Source organism: Hermetia illucens, chromosome 2 (genome assembly GCF_905115235.1).
Source record: "Hermetia illucens chromosome 2, iHerIll2.2.curated.20191125, whole genome shotgun sequence".
NCBI classification, from domain to species: Eukaryota; Metazoa; Arthropoda; class Insecta; order Diptera; family Stratiomyidae; genus Hermetia; species Hermetia illucens.
In genome coordinates this window covers 3730200-3755061 of record NC_051850.1, presented here as the reverse complement: position 1 = coordinate 3755061, position 24862 = coordinate 3730200, and the positions used below count along the sequence as shown (strand labels likewise).

The 24862-nt window shown below is 46.1% G+C and overlaps 2 protein-coding genes across 2 annotated transcripts in view; both read left to right on the top strand.

The window, feature by feature from the left end:
- Window positions 1–24862, top strand: part of LOC119649216 — a 156044-nt gene that overhangs the window by 25261 nt on the left and 105921 nt on the right. The window lies entirely within an intron of this gene.
- Window positions 4989–6017, top strand: LOC119647522 (polyubiquitin-B). Its single transcript, XM_038048492.1, has one exon. It carries the CDS (start codon window positions 5040–5042, stop codon window positions 6015–6017), a length of 978 nt encoding a protein of 325 aa, XP_037904420.1. The 5' UTR covers window positions 4989–5039.

Here is a 24862-nt window from a genome sequence, read left to right as displayed (position 1 = left end):
GGCAAGAGGCCAAACTACTGGTGGACCACGGAGATCGCTGCCTTGAGATCCTCTTGTCTCCGGGCGAGGAGACTTTCCCACAGGACAAGGGGAAGGCTGGAGCACCAGGAGCGTGAGGAGGAATACAGGGATCTGTGAAGCAAACTTAAGAAAGCCATTCGGAGAAGCAAGCGGGAATGCTACCAGAAGCTCTGCATGGAGGCTAATACGAATCCGTGGGGCACAGCCTACCAAGTTGTAATGAAGAAGATCCGCGGGCGAAAATCACCTCAAGTGACGTGCCCACGGCTCTTGTTGCAAATAATTACAACTCTTTTCCCGCAGCAGGAGCAGGACGAAAGAGAACCCCAACTGGCAGCTCATCAGGACGTCTTCTCGATCCCTGATGTTACCGAAGAGGAACTTTGGGAAATCTGCAGACGTATTGGGGACAGCAAGGCTCCGGGATTGAACGGAATTCCGAACAGGGCTCTGAAGGTGGCGGTCAAGGCCAGACCAAGGTGGTTCGCAAGCGCATTCGAATCGTGCATGGCGGAAGGAGTGTTTCCCGCCTAGTGGAAGAGGCAGAAGCTGGTCTTGCTACCGAAGCCCCGAAAACCACTCGGCGTGCCCTCTTCATATCGCCCTATTTGTCTCTTAGACACCATGGGGAAGATGTTGGAGAGGGTGATATACAACAAACTGCTCCCGTTCATCGAACTTGCGGGTGGTCTTTCAGAGCGGCAATATGGGTTTCAGCGAGCCCGTTCTACGGTTGATGCAGTAGCAAAGGTCGTGGAATAGGCTCGAAATGCAATGGCCATGGGCAAATGCTGTGCTCTGGTGACGCTGGACGTCAAAAATGCTTTTAACTCAGCCAACTGGGCCTAGATTAAGGGCGCTTTGGCCAAACTGGGTGTTCCTAGCTACTTGGCTCGGCTCATCGAGAGTTACTTTTCGGACAGACTTCTCTGGTACGAAACGGATGACGGCCCGAAGGAGTACATTGTGACAGCAGGTGTGCCTCAAGGTTCTGTATTAGGACCGCTGCTTTGGAACATAATGTACGATGGAGTGCTTGGCCTTCGCGTGCCGGAGGAGACAACGCTGATTGGTTTTGCAGATGACCTGGCAGTAGTTGCAATTGCAAAGCATCCCGAGGACGTGGAGCTTTATGCAAATGAAGCCATTCATACCATCAAGTCATGGTTACGAATGGCCAAGCTGGACCTGGCGGACGAAAAGACGGAGGCGGTCCTCATTACCAACCGTAGGAAGAACAACACGGTTACCATCCAGGTTGGTAATCGTGAGGTCGTCTCAAAATCGGTTGTCAAATACCTGGGGGTGATGGTCGATGCAAAGCTGAGTTGTGTGGCAAGTGGCAACAACAATGGGATAACTCCGACAAGGGACGGTGGATCCATACATTGATCCCGTGTATCGAGAAATGGCTCGACCGAAAGCACGGAGAATTGAATTACCACCTGACACAGTTCCTTACGGGACACGGTGGCTATAGGAAGTACTTGCATCGCTTCGAGTTGGACGAGTCTCCCAACTGTCCTGAATGTGGTGCTACACCCTGGGACCCAGAGCACCTTATGTTCCATTGTCCCAGATTTCTGCAGCAGAAAAGGAGGTTGAACAGCATCTTAGGGGCTGAAGTCGGAGGAAAACTCGATGGCGGTAAATGAGGCAGTAGCCGTGATGCAGACAAAACTTCTGGAGTTGGATCGAGCTCGGAAGGAGGCGCGACGGAGACGTGACATGGACGAGCTGGTATAGCGAACCAGAGCCTCCCCCGCGAAGTAATACTTCACGGTGGTCCCGCGGGGAAGGGCAGAAGAGTGGGGGTGGTTTTAGTGGGTGCGAATCCCACGCACTGCTGCAACCTGGCGCAGTAGCGTCTTTCTAAGATTTCCACCTCCATCCATAAAAAAAAATACACCCTAATCTACATGACCCTGCGATGACACTCTATGACGTCAACTACTATAATCCACATATCCTGTGAATTCATTCTGTGGACAAGCTTGAATGGTATGCATGGCAATAGAGTTGGTACTTCCTATCCATCCAGAAGGCCAGGTTATTCTTGACTCTCTTGCGGGTTATGATATTTTGTATCTCTGCATGTAATGTGTTGTGGAAAGTTCCTTAGACTCTGTTTGGACGATTAAGCCGACTAAGCTCTAATCAAGCGCTAGGGTTAAGGGCTTGCGAGGGTAATAGGGGATGTTTCGACAAGCCCTTATTGTAGTATAATTCAAGGTATTTTTTCTGACCGGCAATTTAATTTATGTTGGCTTATGATGGAATTTCCTGTAATTGATTATTTTCATATTACAAAGGCCCCCTCTGAACTCATCAGCATTCAAAGCTGCCGCAAGAAAAAAGTATTCTTACATTTTCCTTCCTGCACCTTCCTGAATCATTCTAAGTTGATCCTAGAAATCGATTTCCCGGGAATCCTCCTGAAAATCTACCTGTCATCAGCGATAAATTTGAGCCCCAAATGTGCTTCTAAACGTTTTCTGACCTTCCTTTCTAAGCCAGACAGAAGCGAACATAATTCTCCCTCGTCCCGTCGCCTCCCTCGATTGTTCATTTAATCGCTTTCAAATCAATTACACTCTCCCGTGAAAAAAAAAGGAGATATCCCATAAAAAATTCTGTTTAGCCATCATTTCAAACTGGGAGCTTTTCAAATGCAAAAAAGGACCTACCCCCGGTAAAAAAGAATTTTACGCACAGAGACGACTGTACCAAATGAAAACCACAATGATGCCATGCTCATTTTCCCGAACGAATTTTCCGCTTTTTTTGTGTAGAACAGCTCATTAAGAGAGGCCAATCAAGGGGGGAGTTCCAGGACATTATGGTTTTCTTTGAATTTTTCCCGTGGGTTCGCATTTTTCAAGTTTACACCGCGGATACAGTGGAAATTTATTTTATTCAATGGCGGTGTAAAGGTAAAAGGTAAAGGCACAGTTGATGTGAAAATTGTTTAAAGATTGCCAGATAATTTTCTAGCAGGTGAAGTGAATGAAGATGATGGGAAATGGGTGCAGTTTTATATTCTCAAGCGGAAAAGTGCTCTGGGCGCATAATGAAGGAAGAATAAAACAATGAAAATGTGCTTTTATGGAAATGACAAGTTTTAAGGATCAAACGGTGGATAGGGATTGAGGGCCTTTTTATATTTTCATCAAAATGATGGCGGTCATTTGATTGCTCATAATATTTTTTCACGCCTCTCAAATGAGCTCCGATAGCTCCTTTGTGAATAAATACTGAGGAGTTTTACAGAATGGAAAGAAAATTTGGATGGCAAAGCTATGAGTTATCATTATTTTGTTTAAGAATTCAGAGGTCCTAAGTCCGCATTCACTTGATGTTGGACCGGACTAAATAAGGAGCAACTTTCTCTCTCTATTTTTGGTCCACGGACCCCTCGTATAGGGCTTAGTACACAAAATTCAAAAAATATAGTAGGCGAAGACAGCTTTACGGTCTCTTACCAGGGCAGACGCAACTCGTCAAATGCTGCCTCACCTCTGCCCTGGGCGCAGCGTGACAGAAGCGGCTTGCAGATGTTAAATGCTCCTTTATCTAATTCGCAGAACACGACATGATTGAGAATTACATTGAGCATAAATCCGCCTATATTTTAGGCCAAAGCTGCTCCGGGGCAAAGGTGAGGCACCGTCTGACGAGTGTCCTGCGCTTTGGTAAGAAACCGTAAACCGTCTTTACCTACAATATTTTTCTATCAGTTGTTGTCATCTCCTATCATACAACATCTTCCCTTCCAGAAAAACAAACTTCCTTGAACAAAGGATTAAAGACGAACTTAATGCATCAATTACCTAATCTATTCAATCGAACCATCAAAGAACGAACCAAATTTCAAAACAACTTCTCAACCGGATTTCCTGGCTGAAGTTCGCCAATCAAATTGGTAGAGCCTAAAATAGTCGCAGCCCCCGTTAAGTGAAGCAAGAACTTGAATTTAGTCGGACTTAACAGAATTCCAGTCAACAAGAAGAAACGCTCCTTATTTTTTTTTTTATTTCTTCTTCTTATTTTTTTTCAGCCTTTGACCCGTTCACAGCCGGGGTCGGCTTGTCGTGATCGGTTTCGCCATTTGGCTCTACCAAATGCCTGATCTGGATGCAATCTCGGAGCGTTTAAATCCCCATCCAACCTATCAAGCCACCGTTGTTTCGGCCGTTTACCATCGACTGTCGATCGATGTTCAGATCAATGTTTGCAAGTGAATTCTCATTAGCGGGAATTATGTGACCATACAATCGAAGACGCCTCTCTCGCAGTTATTCCACGATCGATGCAACCCCATTTCGATAGTGGATATCCTCATTTCGTATGTGATTAAAACGTGCCACGCCACTAGTCCAACGCAACATCTTCGTCTCCATTACCGCAAGACGCTGTTCATTGTCTTTTATAGTCGGCTAACACTCAGAACCATAGAGAGTGACAGGACTGACGACATTGCAGTAAATTTTAGATTTGAGACGTTCGTTGATACGTCGATCACAGAGAACACCAGTTGTGGAACGCCACTTCATTCAGGTTGCGTTAATGCGTGAGACAATTTTGTAAGACAGTTCTCCATTGGCTAAAAGCATTGACCCCAGGTATTTAGATCGTTCAGTTCTGGGCAGATTGTGGCGCGGCAGGATCTGCAGCATTTGAAATTTATTTCGGATGTTGCGGATGCGGACGGGTAGATGGCGCGGAACTCTCCACTCACTCATTTTAGAACGCACCAAGGGAGTGGAGAATTAGCGGTGGGAAAATGCCGTTGGTTGGGACAGTAAGGACCGCATGGAAATAAGTCGGTCTCTTCTGTTTCCAACCGCCGCGGTGAACACACCTAGAAAAAGTAAAAGTATATTTATTACATTGTGATAAGTAAAGTAACAAAGAAGAAAATCCGATTTGTACCGATTAAAGATAAGCATCTGAACGCGATTGATTACAATATTCAGAAAGAATCAACTTTCCACTTGGTGTTGCATCTCCGTGGTGGTATGCAGATCTTCGTTAAGACCTTGACAGGAAAAACCATCACCTTGGAGGTTGAGCCTTCTGATACTATCGAGAATGTCAAAGCAAAAATTCAGGATAAGGAAGGAATCCCACCAGATCAGCAACGTCTTATTTTCGCTGGCAAGCAATTGGAAGATGGACGCACTCTTTCCGATTATAACATTCAAAAGGAGTCGACCCTTCATCTCGTTCTTCGTCTCCGTGGAGGTATGCAGATATTCGTTAAGACCCTAACAGGAAAAACTATTACCTTAGAGGTCGAACCTTCCAACACCATTGAGAATGCTAAGGCAAAAATCCAAGACAAGGAAGGAATTCCTCCAGATCAGCAACGTTTGATTTTCGCTGGTAAACAATTGGAAGATGGACGCACTCTTTCCGATTATAACATCCAAAAGGAATCGACTCTCCACTTGGTATTGCGTCTACGTGGTGGCATGCAAATTTTCGTGAAGACATTGACTGGAAAAACTATTACTTTGGAAGTGGAGCCATCTGATACTATCGAAAACGTTAAGGCCAAGATTCAGGATAAGGAGGGAATTCCTCCAGATCAGCAACGTCTTATCTTTGCCGGAAAACAACTGGAGGATGGACGTACTTTGTCCGACTACAATATCCAGAAAGAGTCTACTCTCCACTTGGTACTTCGTCTACGTGGTGGTATGCAAACCTTCGTTAAGAATTTGACCGGAAAGACCATTACTTTGGAAGTCGAACCTTCCGATACTATTGAAAACGTTAAGGCTAAAATTCAAGACAAGGAAGGAATTCCCCCAGATCAGCAACGTCTCATTTTCGCTGGCAAACAATTGGAAGATGGACGTACGCTTTCCGATTACAATATCCAGAAGGAATCAACTCTTCATCTTGTACTACGTCTACGTGGTGGCATGCAGATCTTCATTAAAACGCATCAATATTCGAAATATGCAAAACAAGAAAATCCCATTTCCTGAAACCCGCGAATGAGGCAACCTCGTTCAACAAGCAGGTTTGGCTTAAGGCGGTAAGATAGGGCTGATAGCAACAGACGGTGGTTTGAATATTGGTTTGAACATTTCTGGTGCTCCACAGAAGTCCAATATCGGACTTGGTCGCGATGGGCTTTCTCACTGCTAACTGCAAACAACGTTTATGCCTTCTTCTATCCATAATTTTCAACAAAAGCCTAAAAGAATGCTACTTTCCTCATCTTGGAAAAAGGAACTTATTATCCCCATCCCCAAAAGTGGCGAACCTATTCTAGCTGTGCCGCCTTACTGTTTTTATCTGTTGTTCATAATCTGCTCTGCAGATTCTCATACTGTTCGGATAGGAAGACTTATCAACGCTATTTGCGTGTCATTGTACGCTTTCCTAAGTCGTAGCGCATTAAGCTTCAGAGATCTCAGACTTTGTGGCGATTTCATCCAAGTCCTTGGATTCCATCACCACCGAATCCTTACTCATTTTGACAGCCGGAGCTTCACCTGGTGATACCTCAATTTTCATTCGTAGGTCTTCACCTCCATCGTCACCGGCTTCAAGTTCGAACAGCAGGTCACCTTTCTGTGTTTGTTTTATCCGCGTGACATTTGTACTTAGATCAGTCAAAGGGGCATCTGCTTTGAGCTTGCGTAAGGTTTCCGCGTATGTCAATTCGCTCGAGTCCGGCCTGGCTCTGTTTTCCAGCTTCTTCTTAAGTCCTATTTTCGTCCAAGTGTCTTCGATTGCTGTTAGTGACATTTTCCGCATGACCAGATAAGCTTCCGTCCTTCCTATGTTGTCTTCATTTGGGTCTCGTTGTCGTTTGTTCCGAATTTTCGAGATATCCTTTTCACTTTGGAAGAGTTCTTCGCCAAAGACGTTTTTGGGAAGAGATGTCTTCTCCGTGGTTTGGGTTGGTATGGCGACCATCGTTTTCTGTCTGTCAGTCTGTCTATCTGTCACACGCATTTTCCTCGGAGAAAGTTGTAGCGATTGACACCAAATTGGATGAAAATATGGGAACAGTGGACGCTCATGCGTACAGCGAGTTACATAATTCTACGTCGAATTTAAGGCGGGGGGGGGGTCCCATACATACATACAAAAGGGGGGAGTAAATTTTTTTTTCATCAATGACTATATCATGTGGGGTATCAAATGAAAGGTCTCGGTTAGTACTTTAACTGTTGGAAAGGTGGGGAGTACGGAGGGTTGAAAGTGATCATTTCTTTAACGGACACATTCTCAGAAACTACCCAACCGAAAAATCTGAAAAAAAAAATCAAGAGGCCGCCATTATATGCTCCGACGTACCCTACATACGGATATCTGTTCAAATAAATTTAATAATAGTATATTGCTTTACTTTCTAGTAACTGATTCCATGCCTTTGGCATCATTCTTGCTAGAGCTACCCTTTGCTGCCTTTTCGCAGGCATAGTACCGGTGCTCCTTGAAGCTCAACTTGGTATCGATCACCCCCAGGTATCTAATGATCGAGTTTGAAACGACCTCGTGATTACCAACCCGGATTTTGATAGTGGTAATAAGAACCGCCTCTGTCTTATCTTCCGTCAGGTTTAATTTCACCATTTGGAGCCATGCTTTGATAGCATGAATGGTTTCACTTGCATACAGTTCCACGTCCTGGTCGTCCTGCCAGGTCGTCTGCAAAACCAATCAATGTTGCCTCCCACGCGAAGGCCGAGCACTCCGCTATACATTATGTTCCACAGCAGGGGCCCTCTAGTACGGAGCCTTGGGGAATACCTGCTGTCACAGTATATTCCTTCGGTCCGTCGTCTGTCTCATACCAAAGAAGTCTTCCGAAAGGTAACTCTCGATTCTTCGAGCTACGTAACCAGGCGCACTTAGTTTAGCCAAGGTGTCCTTAATCCAACCCCAGTTGGCTGAATTAAAGACATTCCTGACATCCAGCATTACAACCGCGCAGTAATTACTAGCCGATGCGTCCCGGGCCAGATCCACGACCATTGCGATGGCATCAACCGTGGACCGCGCTCTTCGAAACTCATACTGCTGCTCCGATAGACCACCGACGAACGGAAGCAGCCTGTTGTATATCACCATTTCCAACATCTTCCCCATAGTGTCTAACATACAGATAGGGCGATATGAAGAGGATGCGGCAGGTGATTTTTGGGGCTTTGGTAGTAGGACCAACCTCTGCCTCTTCCACTAAGCACTCCTTCAACCATGCATGACTCAAATGTACTTATGGACCATGCGGGCCTGATTTTAGTAGCCAACTTCAGAGCTTTGTTCGGAATCCCGTCCAATTCCGGAGCCTTATCATCTTCAATTCGTCCACAGATCTCTCGTATTTCCTCCTCGGTTACCCCGGCGATTGTGAAGACGTCCTGTTGGACCATTGGATGAGGTTCGCTTTGCGAATATTTTGAACAAGAGTCGCGGCCACGTCACTTGAAGTGATTTTTGTCCACGAGTGCAGCGCCCCACGTGTTCGTATTTGCTTCAAGGTACAACTGCTTCTAGCAAGTCCTCTTACTTTCCCGTATAGCCTTCTTAAAGCTGCTTCCAAGATCGCGGTATTCTTTCTCCGACTGCTGATTTTCTGACTTCCCTGTGGTCCTTTGGCAAAGCCTCCTCGCTCGCAGACACGATGCTTTCAAAAGCGTGATTTCTTGGTTCCACCAGTAGTTTGGTTTCCTATTGTGATGGAACTTGCGTCGCGGCATTTTAGAGTCGAATGCCTCAGTTATCCATTGACATAACTGGCTCATTTTTTCCAGTGCAGTTCCCCTCGGGTCGTAATCTCCTTCTAAAGCCGCCAGGAATGTCTCTTCCTCGAAAGCTCCCGTGGACCACCCAGTTAACCTAGTTTTACCGCTTTTGATGTTCACTCGACTGTCGCCTCCCCCGTTCTTGATGTCGAGAAAGTTGGTCTGATAGTCACTGTGTTTATAGTGCTCACTTAGCCGCCACATAGGTACTGAGGTAGAATAGATCGACGATTGAGCCTAGTCCTCTGTCTCGGAAGGTGGACACGCATCCAACGTTGGCGAGTACGATGTCCAGCTCCGCGAAGTTTTCAAAAAAGATTTGGCCCCTGATGTTCGTCACTCACTTCTTGAGTCTAACTCCCGTACGTTGAAATCGCCGGCAATGATTTGGGGGCTGTGGTCTCCAGCGTCCAACACGGAAAGGAGGGGTCAATTGTAAACCTAATGTTTGTTAACCCTATACTGACCTGGCACGCTAGCATAGATGTCGCAAAATGCGAAAATTTCAGGTTGGCCATCCAGCGGAGCAAAAGGGAATTCTTTAAGCAGCTCTGCTCTTAGGAGGATGTAAACCCGTGTGGCAGCTCTTACAGAGTTGTGATGCAACGATTTAGAGGTCGGTCATCTCTGCAGATTACGTGTCCCACTCTGCTCGCAAGAAGGAAGTGCCGATACTATTCCGAGAACTCTGGATGTGACGGCAATTTCGGTGCGGCAGAATAGATGACAGCGAAGCTCCGGGCCTGAACGGAATATCCAATAGGACCCTTAAGCTCGCTGTGAAATCCAGACCGGACTTTTTCGCCAAGTTGTTCGAAGCGTGCATGTCCGAGGGGATATTCCCTACAGCATGGAAGTGGTAGAAGTTGATACTGTTGCCTAATGCTGGGAAACCTCCTCCTATGGATACATATGTCTTCTAGATACTATGGGAAAATGCTGGAGCGGGTGATAATAGATTGCTCCCGGTCGTTCTAAGGCAGAGCAACCACTAATGCCATCAAATCGGCTCCTGGCAGCAAATATTGCGTAGAAGTAATCCAGGACCCCAAAAATGCATTCAATTCGGACAATTATAGCCGCATGCAGAAGTTCCTGGCGACGATTGGTGTTACCACCTACCACACTGCCATTGTGGACAGCTACTTACGAGAATGGACGCGCTCTGGTATAACACCAATGATGGACCTCAAGAACACGTTGTCTCTGCTGGTGTCCCGCAGAGCTCTGTATTGGGCCCACTACTGTAAAACGTCGTGTACAGTAATAATGTTCTTAATCTTCCGGTTCTGGTGGTTCTGGTGTTCAGCCAACGGCCAGAATTGCTGCTTGAAGCGTTCAACGAGTGCATTTTTCCTTGTCGCTGGAAAGTGGCCAGACTCGCGTTGATCAGTAAGGGTAAAGGAGATCCGGAGCTCCCGTCTGCATACTGACCGCTGTGTATGCTTGACACGGCCGGAAAAGTGCTCGAGAAGCTCATCAGGGGTAGACTCGCTGAAGCGATCCGTGCTGCTGGGGACTTACCAGCAAAGCAGTTCGGGTTCAGAACAGGGAAATTTACAGTGGATGCTGTTATGGAGGTCGTAGATGCGTTTAATCGAGCCGGGGCACACAGCCGCCGATCTCGACGGATAGTGCTCCTCATAACGCTTGATGCCAGAAATGCCTTCAATTCCGTAAGATGGACAGATATGCTAGGCACACTAGAGAACTCCTTTCACGTGCCAAGCTATCTCTTGCGGATATTGAGGGATTATCTGAAAGACCGCTCCCTGCTCTATGAGACGCTAGAGGGCCAGAGGAGGATGGAAATCACGCCGGGAGTAGCGTAGGAATCCATCCTAGGGCCGAACCTCTGGAACGCTTCCTACGATAGTCTGCTGAGACTCGATATGCCTGAAGAGTCGCGCCTGGTCGGTTATGCAGACGACGTTGCGGCACTTGTTGCCGGACGCACTGTTGAAGAGGCGCAAAGCAGACTTGGCATATTGATGCGACGGGTAAGCGGATGGATGACTGCTCACGGTTTCAACCTTGCGCTGGAAAAAAAACCGAAGTAATCATCTTAACCAGGAAGAGAATCCCGACCCTGCGTCCCATATCGATCGGCGAGTTGACTAGAGTCAAAACCATCAGTTAAATACTTTGGTTTAATGCTCGACTCGAAGATGAGCTTCTTCGAGCAAATCAAAGCAGCCGCGGACAGGGCTGCAGCAGGAGTCGCGGACTTGAGTCGGCTAATGGCGAATGTCGGCGGCCCTATACCAACTAGGAGACGTCTCCTCATGGGAGTAACGCAGTCCGTCCTTCTCTATGGTGCGGAGGTATGGGCAGATGCCCTTGCCAAGGAGGTGCATCGTAAACGCCTCGCTCAAGTGCAGAGGCGGGGAGTTTTGCGAGTGGCGTCTGTCTATCGCACTGTCTCCGAACCGGCTGTGATGGTGATTGCGAGAGTGATCCCCGTTGCCCTCCTTGCTAAGGAGCGCAAAGCTATCTATCGCCGTAAGGTCGAAAACTTAAGAGAAGTGGTTGCCCGTGAAGAACGTCAACGCACCCTTAACGAGTGGCAACTTTCTTGGCAAAATTAGCCAAGGGGCAAGTGGACTGCGCGGCTCATCGACAAATTAGACCCATGGTTGAACAGAAAGCATGGTGAAATTGATTACTTCCTTACCCAACTTCTAAGTGGGCATGGAGGTTTTCAGTCTTACCTGCACAGGGTTGGGAAGGCGCGATCTCCTGATTGTGAGTTCTTCAATGGAGTGGCGGATGACGCTGAACACACCTTTTTTTCTTGCGAGAGGTGGGACGGCCCCCGCCAGCAGCTTTATGCAGACACAGGGGAGCTCTCTCTAGACAACATTGTCAGAGAGATGCTGAAGAGCGCTGGCAGCTGGAACCGTATTGCGCATTATGTTCGGGCTCTTTTTACTACGAAGAAGATTGAACTCGACCGGGAGAGGGATCGAACGGTAAGGGGTTCCCTGAACTAACAACTCCCTTCCTCCCCTCCCCTCCCGTTGGTGAAAGGAATTCCCTAACTTGAAGGCTCCCAAAGCCGGGAGAGCGGGAGGGCTAGTCCGAAGTAATTGGTCAAACGGTTCCAGGCTAGTTCTCTGATGCCAGGGAGGTGTTTAGTTGGTAGCCCGTCAGCGTGCTGTTGCGGGAGTCCAACACTCTGTGCGTAAACGCATTCACCTAATCTACTCCCCGGTTCTGGAAGAGGCCACGTGACGACATTGCACTATTGGTGGTTGCAAAGCATCTCGAAAATGATGAGTTGTAGTCATGCGAAGCAATCAGTGCTGTTAAGACTTGGTTGGCTAGCGCTGGGCTGGCACTCACAGAGGAAAAGATGGAAAATGAGGAGGGCATCTGCTTTCGTCCTTATCGAGTCGTAGATAATGGGCAGTACAGAAAGGCTTTATAAATTGAAGACCTCAAGGCGACAACGTCTTGTTGCAGAAAACAAATCCTTCAAAACTTGCAGAGAATCAAGAGTGAAAGAAACTGGTGCATTAAGAACCCGCATATCTGCAATAAAATGATGGAAAATGACGCATCAACATAGTGCGTGGTTTAATAAAGGACACTTACGTCATACTATCAAGGATACTCTTGGGAAAGCAAAGCACTTCAATGTTTATTCATGCGACTGTTCCTCTGCAATGTCAATCAGCTTTCTATAATTTAAATATGCTTGGTTGCTTCCACAGCAACCATTCCCTCTCTTTATCAAAAATGAAAAACTAATCTATCTCAAAGAACATTGCGTCAGCCAGTTGAAAAATTCAGAGGTTATTAATATAAATTAGGTCAAACATCCATCATAATGTCCTCACACGGCACAATATCATCTCAACTCCTCAAAAACGGTTTCACCTCTTGTTCATTTTTCCGCCGCTGTATCTCGTCCTCTCCTACCACGTTAAGGATGTGACAAAACGCATCCTTGTGGAAGCTTAGAAGCGCATCTAAGAATCTCATCCCATCTCATCCCATTGAGATACAATCTCCATGACTACACTTGTCACCTTTTTGTTGGCGTGCAAATTAAGGATTTATATTGAATTTGAGTGTGTCACAGAAGAGGACGCTTAGGTGGAGTTACTTGAATGTGTATTAATATCCTATATGTGCGGTTACTTTCACAGGAGGTGAGAATGCCTTGACGTCATCAAGAGGTTTTGTAATTACTTCCAGCTCATGAGTGATTATGTTTCCATTCAGATGTATGTACATATTTAGAGCTGTGAGACCTATGAGCCCTCGTAGATAGCATGGCGTATGAGAAAGAACGATTGCAACCAGGGAAGCAGTTTCAAAGGAGAATCCTTTTGAAGGCACTCGAAGGTTCCCTTTGACGAACCCTATTCAGTGCTTTCCCGATGCTGGGATGTACCATCTTAATAGTTGACAGTTATCATTGAATTCCTGTATTCATTTGAATGGTAGAGGGGATCACATGTGGGAGTTTTACGTGAAACGAGTAGGGCCATAAATTTGCAGGCATAGTCATAAATCCTCCCAAATCTCTTGTGACTGACAGAGGTAAAGCAAATGACTTCAGTTGTGGCCTAATTGTGAGTTATGCCCTTCACACTTCAGAAACCGATCAGATGAAACAAAGCCGCCATTCCTGTTTAATTCAGTGTAGTTTTATCCATTATTACCTAAGTGCTCCCGTCACCCTAAAAAGCAACTGCTTTCAACATGTTGGATGAAAGGAAGCAGCCCAACCACAGACTCCATTACACGCTACACTTTATTCGCTCACTATTATGCCATGGCAACAATACAACGGCAACTTTCCTTTATGGAATTTCTAAATGATGTGGAAAACTCAGTGCACTCTCGACTCTTTTAATCTGGAATCCAGGATAACGAGGATTGGATTTGAATAGAAGCTATACATAGCCATGTAGGTGCATGTGTGTCGAGATTTCAGTAAAATAGAGAGGATTCCGAGAGCAGGTAACGAAATGGATAAAGGACTCTGTTCAGAATAGTGAAAGGAATTGGCTCGGAGCCGGAATTGTGGATGGGGAGACTTAAAGTGCACGTTGGAGACGATAAAGTGTGCAGGGATAAAAGGCGAAATGTATGAAGGAAGGCTCTTTAAAGGATGAGTAAGTTTTAACGAGGTCTAGAAGTGATTCACTTTGTACATACTGAAGCACTTCCAGGCTGCTTTCTGCACATCACACGAGTCCTACTCATGTGATTCGCTTATAAATAGATACTAGTCTAGCAAGTTTGCTGCGAGCAGCAATTATGTGACTAGGAGAGACGTACGAACCTAACAATCATGGGACTGAGTGAATTATTCGCATTGTCATGCGAACAATAAAATAGTCCTGAAGATGGGTAGGCGCGTGACGTAAATCGTCATGCATATGCACGAATCGTCAGCGATATCCACGTTTTTGTCCATAAGAAAACTAGAGTCACATGTTACGGAGGGCGCTAAATTTTTTGCCTGACCTGGAAGCTAAAAATGGCATGAAAGGCAAATGAAGTAAGACTTGCTCCTCATGGCTATTGATGTGGTGCTGTCCATTGTGTTGGCAGGATGTTACGAGAAACGATTGCATAATTGAAATGGAAATCAACTTCCTGGAGATACACTAATGGTCTGTGACGAAACACCCAAATCGATCTTTGACTTGTCACTGAACAATCTGAGCTCCAAAGTAGGATTCACCCACAATGGAAAGCGTAACTATTGAGAGTTTCATCTCCTTTCCATCTGAAAAAGGAAAGGGAAAATGATTGGATGGCAAATCCAAATCCAGTAATACAGGATCCTCCATTAAAAGAGAAGACTAAACTATGGCTTCGCCAGATCTGAGCAAAGCAGCATAAAGATTGTTCCCAAAACCCTCAGAAAGTCTCCATAAAAAGCCGGCTGGCCTTAGGTAAAGTCGCACAAAATTAACTAGGAAATGAATAATCTGATTGTGAACTTTTCTAAAGAAAAGGAAGATTAAAGATTCGAAGCTTTAGATGGATTTCTTTCTCACAATTGGTAATTCCTTGATAAAAGACGAAGCCAAAACTAAGCAAATCACGATAAGAAGAAGAGTGATTTTCATGCTCCAAAAGTACATTTCCGGAATATTTTAAGGATGAAAAAAGTAAACGGTTATGTTCAAAGTGAAAATAATAATCCTTTGGACCAGCAGAAGATATTTCAGTCCATATTAGACTACACTTATGGCTACAAACATAGGAGTTAGCCAAATTATCCTGCAGCATGCCAAAGCCTCTTCCTATCTACTGGCGGCAAGGCTGGCAAAGTTGCAGGAACGTCCTTATATATTCCTGGTTCAAGAGCCCTTTCCCTCCTTTAACAAAATCTGTGGTATCGGATCAGTCAACGGGACTAGGATCTTCTTCGATAAAAAATCCTTGAGACCGAGGGCCTGCGTTCTGATGTCAAAATTGCTAGAGGCAACCATGCTGAGACAATTCTGTTCCCAGGATCTTGTTGCGGCCAACTTACAATACCAGATTAATGGTAAGAGGAGAAACGTCAAAGTTGTCTGTGCCTACTTACCGTGATTCTTTGTGCCCTCCGACGACGCAAGAGCTAAGGGATCTGGTAGTGTATGCAGAATCAAGTGGCCTTGAACTTTTAATAGGTTGTCATGTAAACGCTCAGCAAATCCAATCCTAGAGGAGAGAAGCTGTTTGATTTTATCACTTCTGGTCACTGGGTGATCAAAGGGTGGTATAGGTCCCAGGGCGAAAGGTGGAATGGTACCCACAATGGAGCATGCTGAATCAACACCAACGGCTCTACTACTACGGCTTTAGCCAAATTGGACGCTCCCAAATACCTGGTGCACATAGTCATCGAATTTCCTCGGGACAGGATATTTTGGTACGATTCGGACGATGGACCTAAAACGTATACAACAACCTGCGGGGTTCCACAAGGATCAGTCCTCGGTCCTCTACTGTGGATAATAATGTATGACGGAATTTTAAAGTTGCAACTACCCAAAGGAGTGACAATCATTGACTTCGCAGACGACATCAGAGTGACTATCGTGGCACAAGATATTGATGAGATCGAGGTACTGACAAAGGAGGCAATTTTTGAAATCAGGTCTTTGCTTGAGGAAGCTGGTCTGACGCTCGCGGAGCATAAAACTGAAGTAGTTTTGATTACCAAGCGAAGAAAGCTAACGTCGATAAAGATTAGGATTGGTGAACACATAATACAGTCGCAGTCAACGCTTAAATACTTAGGAGTCATGGTTGACCAAATACTGAAATTCAAGTCCCATTCTGAAAATTTAGCAACCAAGGATTTCGGAGTGGCTACATTGTTGGCAGGAATGCTGCCAAATATAGATGGTCTTAGGCAAAGCCGTGGGCTCCTGATTTCGAGAGTTGTCAGGTCCATCGACATCTTGGTGAACGAGGATCGGCGCCTGTATGACCCATTTTATGCAATCGGCGAGTCCAATACCTGTTGTCGGCAATTGGCACGAAACGAATTTGTTTGGGAATGGCAAAAAATAGGATGATTCCCCTGAAGGACGCTGTACACACAGGATTATTCCAGATATCCCTAAAAGGGTCAAACTAAGGCACGGTGGGGTTAGTTACCACCTCACTCAATTCTTAAGCTGCATACTTTTATCGCTTCGGGCGCGACGATTCCCCGTATTGCCCGACATGTGTAATGATTCCGGACGATGCGGAGCATGTTGTTTTTAACTGCCTACGGTTCGCCGCATAAAGAGCGGAGGCGAAAACTGACGCTGGGGCACGGTTGATACCCGAGAATATCGTGAACCACATACTGGCCTCTGAAACATCTTTGAGGGCGTTGGGAAAATTAATGAAGGCGATCTGCTGAGGAGGGAGGAGCTTCGGAGGAAAGTTACAAATAACGACACGAGCTGTAGTTCGTAACTGATCCTGCTCCGCGACGTAATACCGAAATGGCAGTCCTGCTGGGTAAGCGAAGGAAAAGGAGGTAGTTTTAGTGAGTAAAAGTCTCACATAACCGTATGGCACGAGCCAGCGGTAGGTTTTAAACCTTTCCACTTTCCAACGGATAAAACAAAAAAATGGCTCAAAAACATAACAAAGTTCTGAAGCAGGAGTCTACCTCTCGAATAAAAACGAGAGCGGCAACCTCGATAATTGACGGGCGGTTGAAGGGCAAGCGCATCGCAATCTGTAGCGATAGTCAAGCTGCTTTGATGGCGTTGATTAATACTTTGATCACTTCAAAAATCGTTCAGGAATGTAGAAATCGATTGAACTCTGTTTTTAGATTCAATACGATAGAGTTACTCTGGTCATTGTCGTGTTGAGAGATTTCAAAAGAAGAGTAGATTATTTGGTGCTCTAAAGCCAAACTGCCGGGGAGATAAATCTCCGGCAGCACGTATCACTTTAGCGACTCTACTTCCGCTGAGCTTTTCGAGCACTTTCCTAGAAGTGTTAAGCATACATAGTGGGCGGTATGAAGACGGCAACTCGGGGTCGCCTTTCCCTTTGTTAATCAGTGCAAGCCTCACCACCTTCCAACAAGCAGGGAAAATTCCATCCTTCAGACAAGCGTTGAATGCGCCGAGCAGTAGGTCTGGCCAGTGTTCGAATACCAGTTTGTATACCTCTGCTGGAATACCATCGGGTCCTGGCGCCTTCTTGCTTTTCATAGGCAGGACTGACTGTTCCAACTCTTCTATAGAGAAAAGTAGATAGTTCTCTGCGCTCTCCACGCCGACGTCATCATCCCATAAGGGGTGCGCAGGGAATAGTATCCGTACAATGCGGTCTATTTATAATAATAATAATAATCGTTGGCGCAACAATCCATGTTGGATCAGGGCCTTGAAGTGTGTTAGAGCACTTCATTCAAGACCGTAACCGTACACTAGGAGGCAATGTGGTCAACATTGCGCTCGCCCGAGATTATTACCCTGATTTGACTCAGGTACTCATTCACAGCTGAGTCGACTGGTATCCGACGTCAAATCACGATACAAATTCCACTGCCACTAGTGAGATTTGAACCGCGACCTTCCGTACGACAGCCTTGCGCTCTAACCACTCAGCTATCCGGACGGTCTATTTGCTCGGCGTTAAGTGAGCAGGGTTTGCGCAGAACCTCGATTTTTCGGGTTACCTGTTTGTAACCGAATCCCTACGGGTCCCCATTCACCTCGTTGACCAGATCCTTCCTTTTGGAGCCACCTTAAAGTAGCCCGCTCTATCCATCAACACCAATTGGCAAGCAGCAGCACATCGTGGGAGCCTTAGTTAGACAGACGGCATCACTTCCTTCCCTCTCCTTCCTCTCTCCTCCTTCTGTGTACAGCTTCCTCCGAATCTCCCGCCATTCCCCTCCTCACTCCCTCTTTGGTGGAGCACCTCCTTGGCAACCTTGATGCCAATGTTGGAGCCCGACCCGAAGATCTTCCCAACCTCTTCGTGATTATAACTTTTAAATTAATTTCTCTTCCTCTCTGAATTATTTTCAATAACAGCCTCGAAGAGAGCCATTTTCCCAGCCTGTGGAAAGAATCCCATATTTTTCCCATTTACAAATTCCTCTCCTCTCATCCGGCTTCAAGACCCTCGAGAGGTACGTTAATGACTGGTGGACCACCCACCTTATATATACTTGTAGCTAAGGAGCAGCACGGCTTCATAAAACATCGACCCACTGCTACCTATTTTCTGGACTGGACCAACTTTGTAGCCAAATACCTCAACTCTCGGCAGTCCACGTCATTTACACGGAATTTTCTAAAGCCTTCGATTTCGTTAACCACGAAACTCGCCTCTCTCAACATTCCTCCATCATTTATTACATGGCTTGCCTTCTACCTCTCCTTTCGATCCTGTAGTGTTTCCTTTGATGTGTGCACTTCTAGTCCTTTCCCTCAACCCTGGAGTGCCACAAGGATCCATTCTAGGAGCTCTTTCACTTTTATTCTTTATTAACGACCTCCCCTCTGTCCTCACTTGTCCTTGCTTGTTATACGCCGATGATTTCAAGCTATTTTCCTCTGTTTCGTCCCAATGGATTGCGCTTCCCTGTTGGCAAATCTGGATACTTTGGTCAATTGGTGCATAGTTAATAAGATGGCTCTTAATGTCAGAGTCCTTGAATGGGACATTCCTCAGCCAGACTCCTGAGGAAAACAGATTTTGGAAATGGCAGCGAGAACCGGACTCACAGTTTTAAACATCGGATCCACGTCAACGTTTCGGCGCCCAGACTGTGAAGGAAGCATTCCTGACATCACTTTTGTGCCGGAATCCCTGGCATCATCGGTGGACGGGTGGCGAGTACTGGAAGACTTCTTGGCAAGTGACCACCAGTACATCGCATTCGAAGTGGTTGACACTACTTGCCGGCGAGCACCAACCCGGCGCTCCCCCTGCTTATGCAATGTCGCAAGGGTGAACATCGTGAAGTTTGCTGGAGCTCTTGTAACGAGCAGAGGCGTGTTAGGGGGCGCTTTGGAGGGTGATAGCGTCGCAGCTGACACCCTCGTAAATTTAGTGATAAACCCGATAGCGGCGGCTGTAAGGCTTCCATGCCCTTGAAAGAGTCCCAGCCGCCGCAAGCTTCCTATTGGTGGAAGGCAGAAATTTCCGACCTACAGAAGGAGTGTCATAAGCTCGGCCGTTTGGCCCAACTTTTACACGCCAACGAAAAGGCATGCGCCATAAAGGCACAGTATAGATCAGCAAAAAGATACTCCGCAGCACGATAAATAAATGTAAAACTCGCGGCTGACAGAACCTGGTCAACGAGGTGAATGAGGATCTGTGAGGACTTGGCTATAAGCTTGCAACCCGAAAAATTGGGGCTCTGCGGAAGCCCTGCATACTGTATACTAACCAGATGGGCCGCATTGTACGGGCATTATTCCCCAGACATCCTGTACGGGTTAAGGTCAATAACGCTGAAAGCGTCAAGGATTGCTCCCTTTTCGCAATGAGAGAGCTGAAAGAAGCGGTTATCACTATGAAAAACATCGCGGATCACTCCAGCGAGTCTACTCCTGATAAGCTTCTCGAGCATTTTTTCGGCCGTGGCACGGATACGCAGCGATCGGTATGCAGACGGTAGGTCTGGGTCTCCTTTTTCCTTGCTGATTAGCGCGAGTCTGGCTACCCTTCAACGACAAGGAAAAATGCTCTCCTTCAAGTAAGCGTTGAATGCCCCAAGCAGCAAGTGCGGCCGTTGACGGAACACCAGGTGGTAAACTTCCGCCGGGATGCCATCAGAATCTGACGCCTTCTTGTTTTTTATAATGAGAGCTGCTTCTTCGAGCTCGTTCTTGTGAAAAGGAGGCACTCCTCGACGCTTTCCGCGCTATTGACCTCCAACCGTGCCTCAACAGGCGCGAACGCTGGTAGAAGAGTTCACCGCATTAAGTGTGGGTCTTACCGTAGTTACTAGCTTATTTCCATCTACCACTTCAGTTTGGGATTAGCCTTCCAGATTCACAGGGGGTGGATTCGTTTTCATATACCGGTGTCAGTTCCGTTCTTCTTTTATTACAATCCCCACGAAAAGACGGATGGGAAGGTTCAGACAGGCAAAGTTTTGCATGTGTTCCCCCATTCATATCGTCCGAAGTTTCCCTTTGTCCCTCTATCTTTATTTTATGTGTGGGTAGCCAGGGTGCTTAAAGAAATCACCCAACTTCTTGTGAGACGATACTCCAGTTGAATCCTATTTCTAGGAATGACTTGGATGCCAACTTTTTTTAAGCAACTATATCCAGATTAATTAAGAACACAATTACCTTCGGCAGAGATGTTCCCCATTATATTAAAGTTCGACCCACATTTATGGGTCAGATGAATTCCGATACGAAGCACATAATCTATCACATTATTTCCTAGAAACTTCCCACTTCTTGCTCACAGTGACTAAACAGTTTTTGTTTCAATGGCAACCTTGAAGAAAATTATTTTGCGCCAATAAATTTCCTATTTTCTTGCCTTGGAAATCACCCACAAGGTCCGGATGACGCACTTCTCCTTCCTTGTGCTAACGTGTCATAATTAAGTGTCAACAACAACTATTGACATCGAGTCCTATCACTCCACCAAATCCATTTAGCGATCCTTGCCGTTTTTAATTACCATCCAAATGACATTCAACTACCCACAATCGTCTGAGCGGTGATGATAATCTAAAATCGATTTGTCCCTATCTAATATCATTATCATGGAAAAAGGATAAAATAAACCGAAGCGAAGGAAAATCTTAAAAGGACATTTGCTTGCGTGGCTGCCGCTGTTGTCGTCCTAAACTAAATATATTGCGTTCACGTGATTGAATTCCTTCATTGTTCTGTCCTCCTTGATTCATTGCCTGGCAGCCCACTCCCTTCACAGGGAGCCTCCTTGTCGTTATTGAGTAGTGAAGCTCCACGCCGTTCTCATGATATGGCCGGACAAATGTTGTCCATGACAAACTAATAGACAACACAAGCCACCTCGAAATCCACTAATAAATAATTCACAACACCTTCATCGTATGTGTATCCCCCATTCGACCTTGTCTGCTGGAAGTCGGAAATGTCCAGAAATGTACACGACATGTCTCGTGTCCTTCAGATAATGAGGATTTATGGGGCACCTCGCTCACTATTTGATCAGGACATGTCTCCATCTCGCAACAAAACTCTGAGGATAGTTTGCGGCCTTTTATGGGCCTAGAAATCGTCATGCTCGCATGTCAATTTATGTTGATACCTTGATGATATCTCGATGCCAAGTACAAGGTGGTGGCTTTCAAGGTAGGATCCTTGGTAATGAGCGGTTAGTCTAAGTTTCACCTTCCGCAATGGGGCTGCTGCTAAGAGCGAGGCCAACTGAAAGGCATCAGGTGTTCCTTGGTGACAAATTGATGTGATCGCAAGGATACTTTCACTTAATATGTGTGGATAAAGTGGAAAACTACTCAGACGAGCATATCAAGTCTGCAATTTTCAAATTGTTAGAACCGGGGGAGCACGTGGCACTTTGTCTGAATATCCTTTTTTGGAATATTTTTGTATTTTATTAAAAGTTGGAAGCGCTCATCATGTTTGCTAGATGGAATGAAAGTCCTGGGGGTTTAACGTGAGTACCTGCCGTGTAGGCATAATCCCACGGTCCTTTTCGGACACGGATTGAATTTGTGACTACAATCAGAGCCCCGCCATGCAAGCACAGCGGTCCTAGTTTATACTGAGTGCAGGCTCAGCATTCATACCAGTGGATGCGAGACCTATCTAACACCTCTACCGCAACTAAGGAGTACGGCACCCGAGTTGTACAGCGCAACTCCACGCTTGAGCTCCGAGGAGCTCTGCCCGCGATGTAGGCATAACCACAACCACCATGAAACTCCCACTAGGGGACCAATCGCAAATAACCGGGCCATCCTCCAGGAATTCTCCTGGAGCAAATGCTCTCAGAGCGCCGCCCCGGTTCCCATGGTACCAGACAACCTCCGGTGAGGCTTCGTGGCCGAAGCCACTTCAGATGAGTCCCTTGCAGACTCGGGTCTGATCGCCCTCCTCGAGTACGTGGGGACGTGCTAGATGGAATATAATAATGGACAGATATTTCGTCAAACTGCAATTATAGGAACATGTATAGTCCATAGTTGCTCCCTTCAGCCTCGGCGCTTCAGCTGGCTTCAGGAGATCTTTCAACATGTAGTTGTAGCATGTCTTCACCTATATGTGCTACACCGTATTGATGGTGAAGCTAGCATCAATCACTAAGCAGTTTTCATTAGGTAATGTCAGTTCATAGTAATCGAAGCTGGCCGGGATTCACACCCACGAAAAACCGCAACCGCTTTCCCAGCGCTAAATCCGCAGGACCAACATTTAGATATAACTTCGTGGGTACTTGGGTCAAGTCTTCTATAACCAGTAATGCCTCATTTGATTTGATGTGGTTCAAAAAAGAACACAAAGCTATCAACCAGTAAACCGAAATCACCTGGTTCAGCCTTTAAGAGTTTGGGAGCGCCTCCACCTACACAGGTGACGCGGTGTTTCGTCCCACCGACATTCGGCAACATTCTTACAAGTGTCGTATTGGCGTTAGCGTGTTTTTGACATAAATACTCTATTGGACTGTTTGATCCTTACCTCAAATGTCACCACCATGATTTTAATAGGCTTACTAATTTTGGCCACATGGACATTTTTCCCGCGGCAATTTGGCGAGAGTAGATCAGGAAATAATTGCAGCTCGTATCAACCTCATTTGCAACTTGCGTTTAGGGCTCTCTGGTATTCCAGGCATTCGCTGCTGCTTGCAATGTACCGATGGTTCACCCCCTCTTTCCCTTTGGACAGTGGGCAATTTAGGTCTGCTCCACAGTCCTTGCTGATGTGGCCCTGCGACTCGCATTTCCTGCATTGGTTCAACCTATCATCAGCACTGAAACATGCCTTGGCGATGTGACCGAAGCTAAGGTATCTAAATCGCTGTTTCAGGGAAACCTGCTTTCTAAGACGACACATAACCCACCCTATCCTTATTTTCCGTCCTGCCAAGAATTTGAGTATTGCCTCCACAGGTAAATTGCTGATGGTGGTTCGTGTCCCACCGTAGGCTTTTCGTAGCGTCTTTACCGCGCAGTCTTGAAATTCAATAAGTCGAACTCCCTTTCCAAAACTTCGCGAGGTACGTTCTTCGTGGTGACCTCGTTGATATCTTTTCAGATTATAGACCTCTCGGGCCTGCTAACCCTGATTTCGGCTTCCACCCCGCAAGGACTTTTCAATTTGACTCAAGAATTCATCCGCCGTAATATTCTTGGACTTCTTGAGCTCCGACATGAGGTCTTCCTTCTGATACCATCTAATGCGACTAACATTATCTCCCAAATTGGTAAATTCGGGGTATGCTTTTATACTATTGAAAATGTCATCATATGACGCTTCGTCTGATTTGGGGATGATAATAACCTCCGATCATACCTTCCTCCTATCTGTCTTTTTCCGAAGCGCCACCTCCCTCTCTCTCCTCTCTAATTCTCCTCTATACAAGTGATCACGAATTTAGTTCCTTTTTCGAAATTCTCATTATTAACGGAGCTACAAGCGTTTAAAGTTTTTCGAAAAGTTACTCCACTTTATGGCCATTTTCCAGGCACCTAGACCCCCCAATCTATATACCATTTTCAAGGTCTAATTCAGCTCAATACAAGTGACGAGGAATTAAGCTCCTTTTCTCAAAATTCTCAATATTAACGGAGATACGAGCGTGGGCCGCACCTTCTCCCCGGAGTAGCGACTATATGAGCTTCACCGGGGCCTCTTTAGTTTCGAGTGAGCATCGCATATGTTGCCTGGCTTACTCTTTCGCCCGATGCCTTCACTCCTCTTTCATCTTGGGTCTTACTGTAAGCCAACCAGATGCCTCTAATCATGGTCCTTATATTTTAATGAATATTCCGGTGTTCCTTGACAAATTCCCAAAACTTCACGTGGTGGAATAAACGTAATTTCCGATTGGTCGTTGCATCTTATGTTGCTTAGGTAATTAGGCGGCACTGCTTCCTCATTCCCGTATTCCGCTACATTCTCCCCCTTGGGGAGCTATAACTGGCTCTACTGACGAATCCGTCAGTAGAGCCAGTTATAGCTTATCCACTCCCTTAAACCCCCCCCTTTTCTTCCCCCCAATGTTTGGTTTTATTTCTGGGTATCCTTCCTCGTTGCTAATTTTTATCCACGGTTGGATGTTTTTATTCCCACCTACCCCGCACATCTCCAGATGCGAGATAGCCGCATCCGCCAGGCGTTCGCTTATCCGCACGAAGGGACACGCCTGGTGGGACATTTGGAAACTCCGCACTGGTGATCGATCAGGCATATAACCGACAGAAAGAAGGGGTAGGTAGGTGGGTATCAGTGGCCGCTCCGAGGAGCCCAATTAGCGCTTTGGTGTGCCTAAGACCGTGACTGCTGTTATAGGAACAGGGAAGCAAAGTCCAGCTGGCTCAGATCTTCAGAGCCAGCCCGTAGCATTCACGAAGGAAAGCAGCTCTCCAACTCTGCAGC

What these genes read in the sequence shown, in the direction of transcription:
- LOC119647522 (XM_038048492.1), top strand. Translation starts at nt 5,040, where the DNA reads ATGCAGATCTTCGTTAAGACCTTGACAGGAAAAACCATCACCTTGGAG.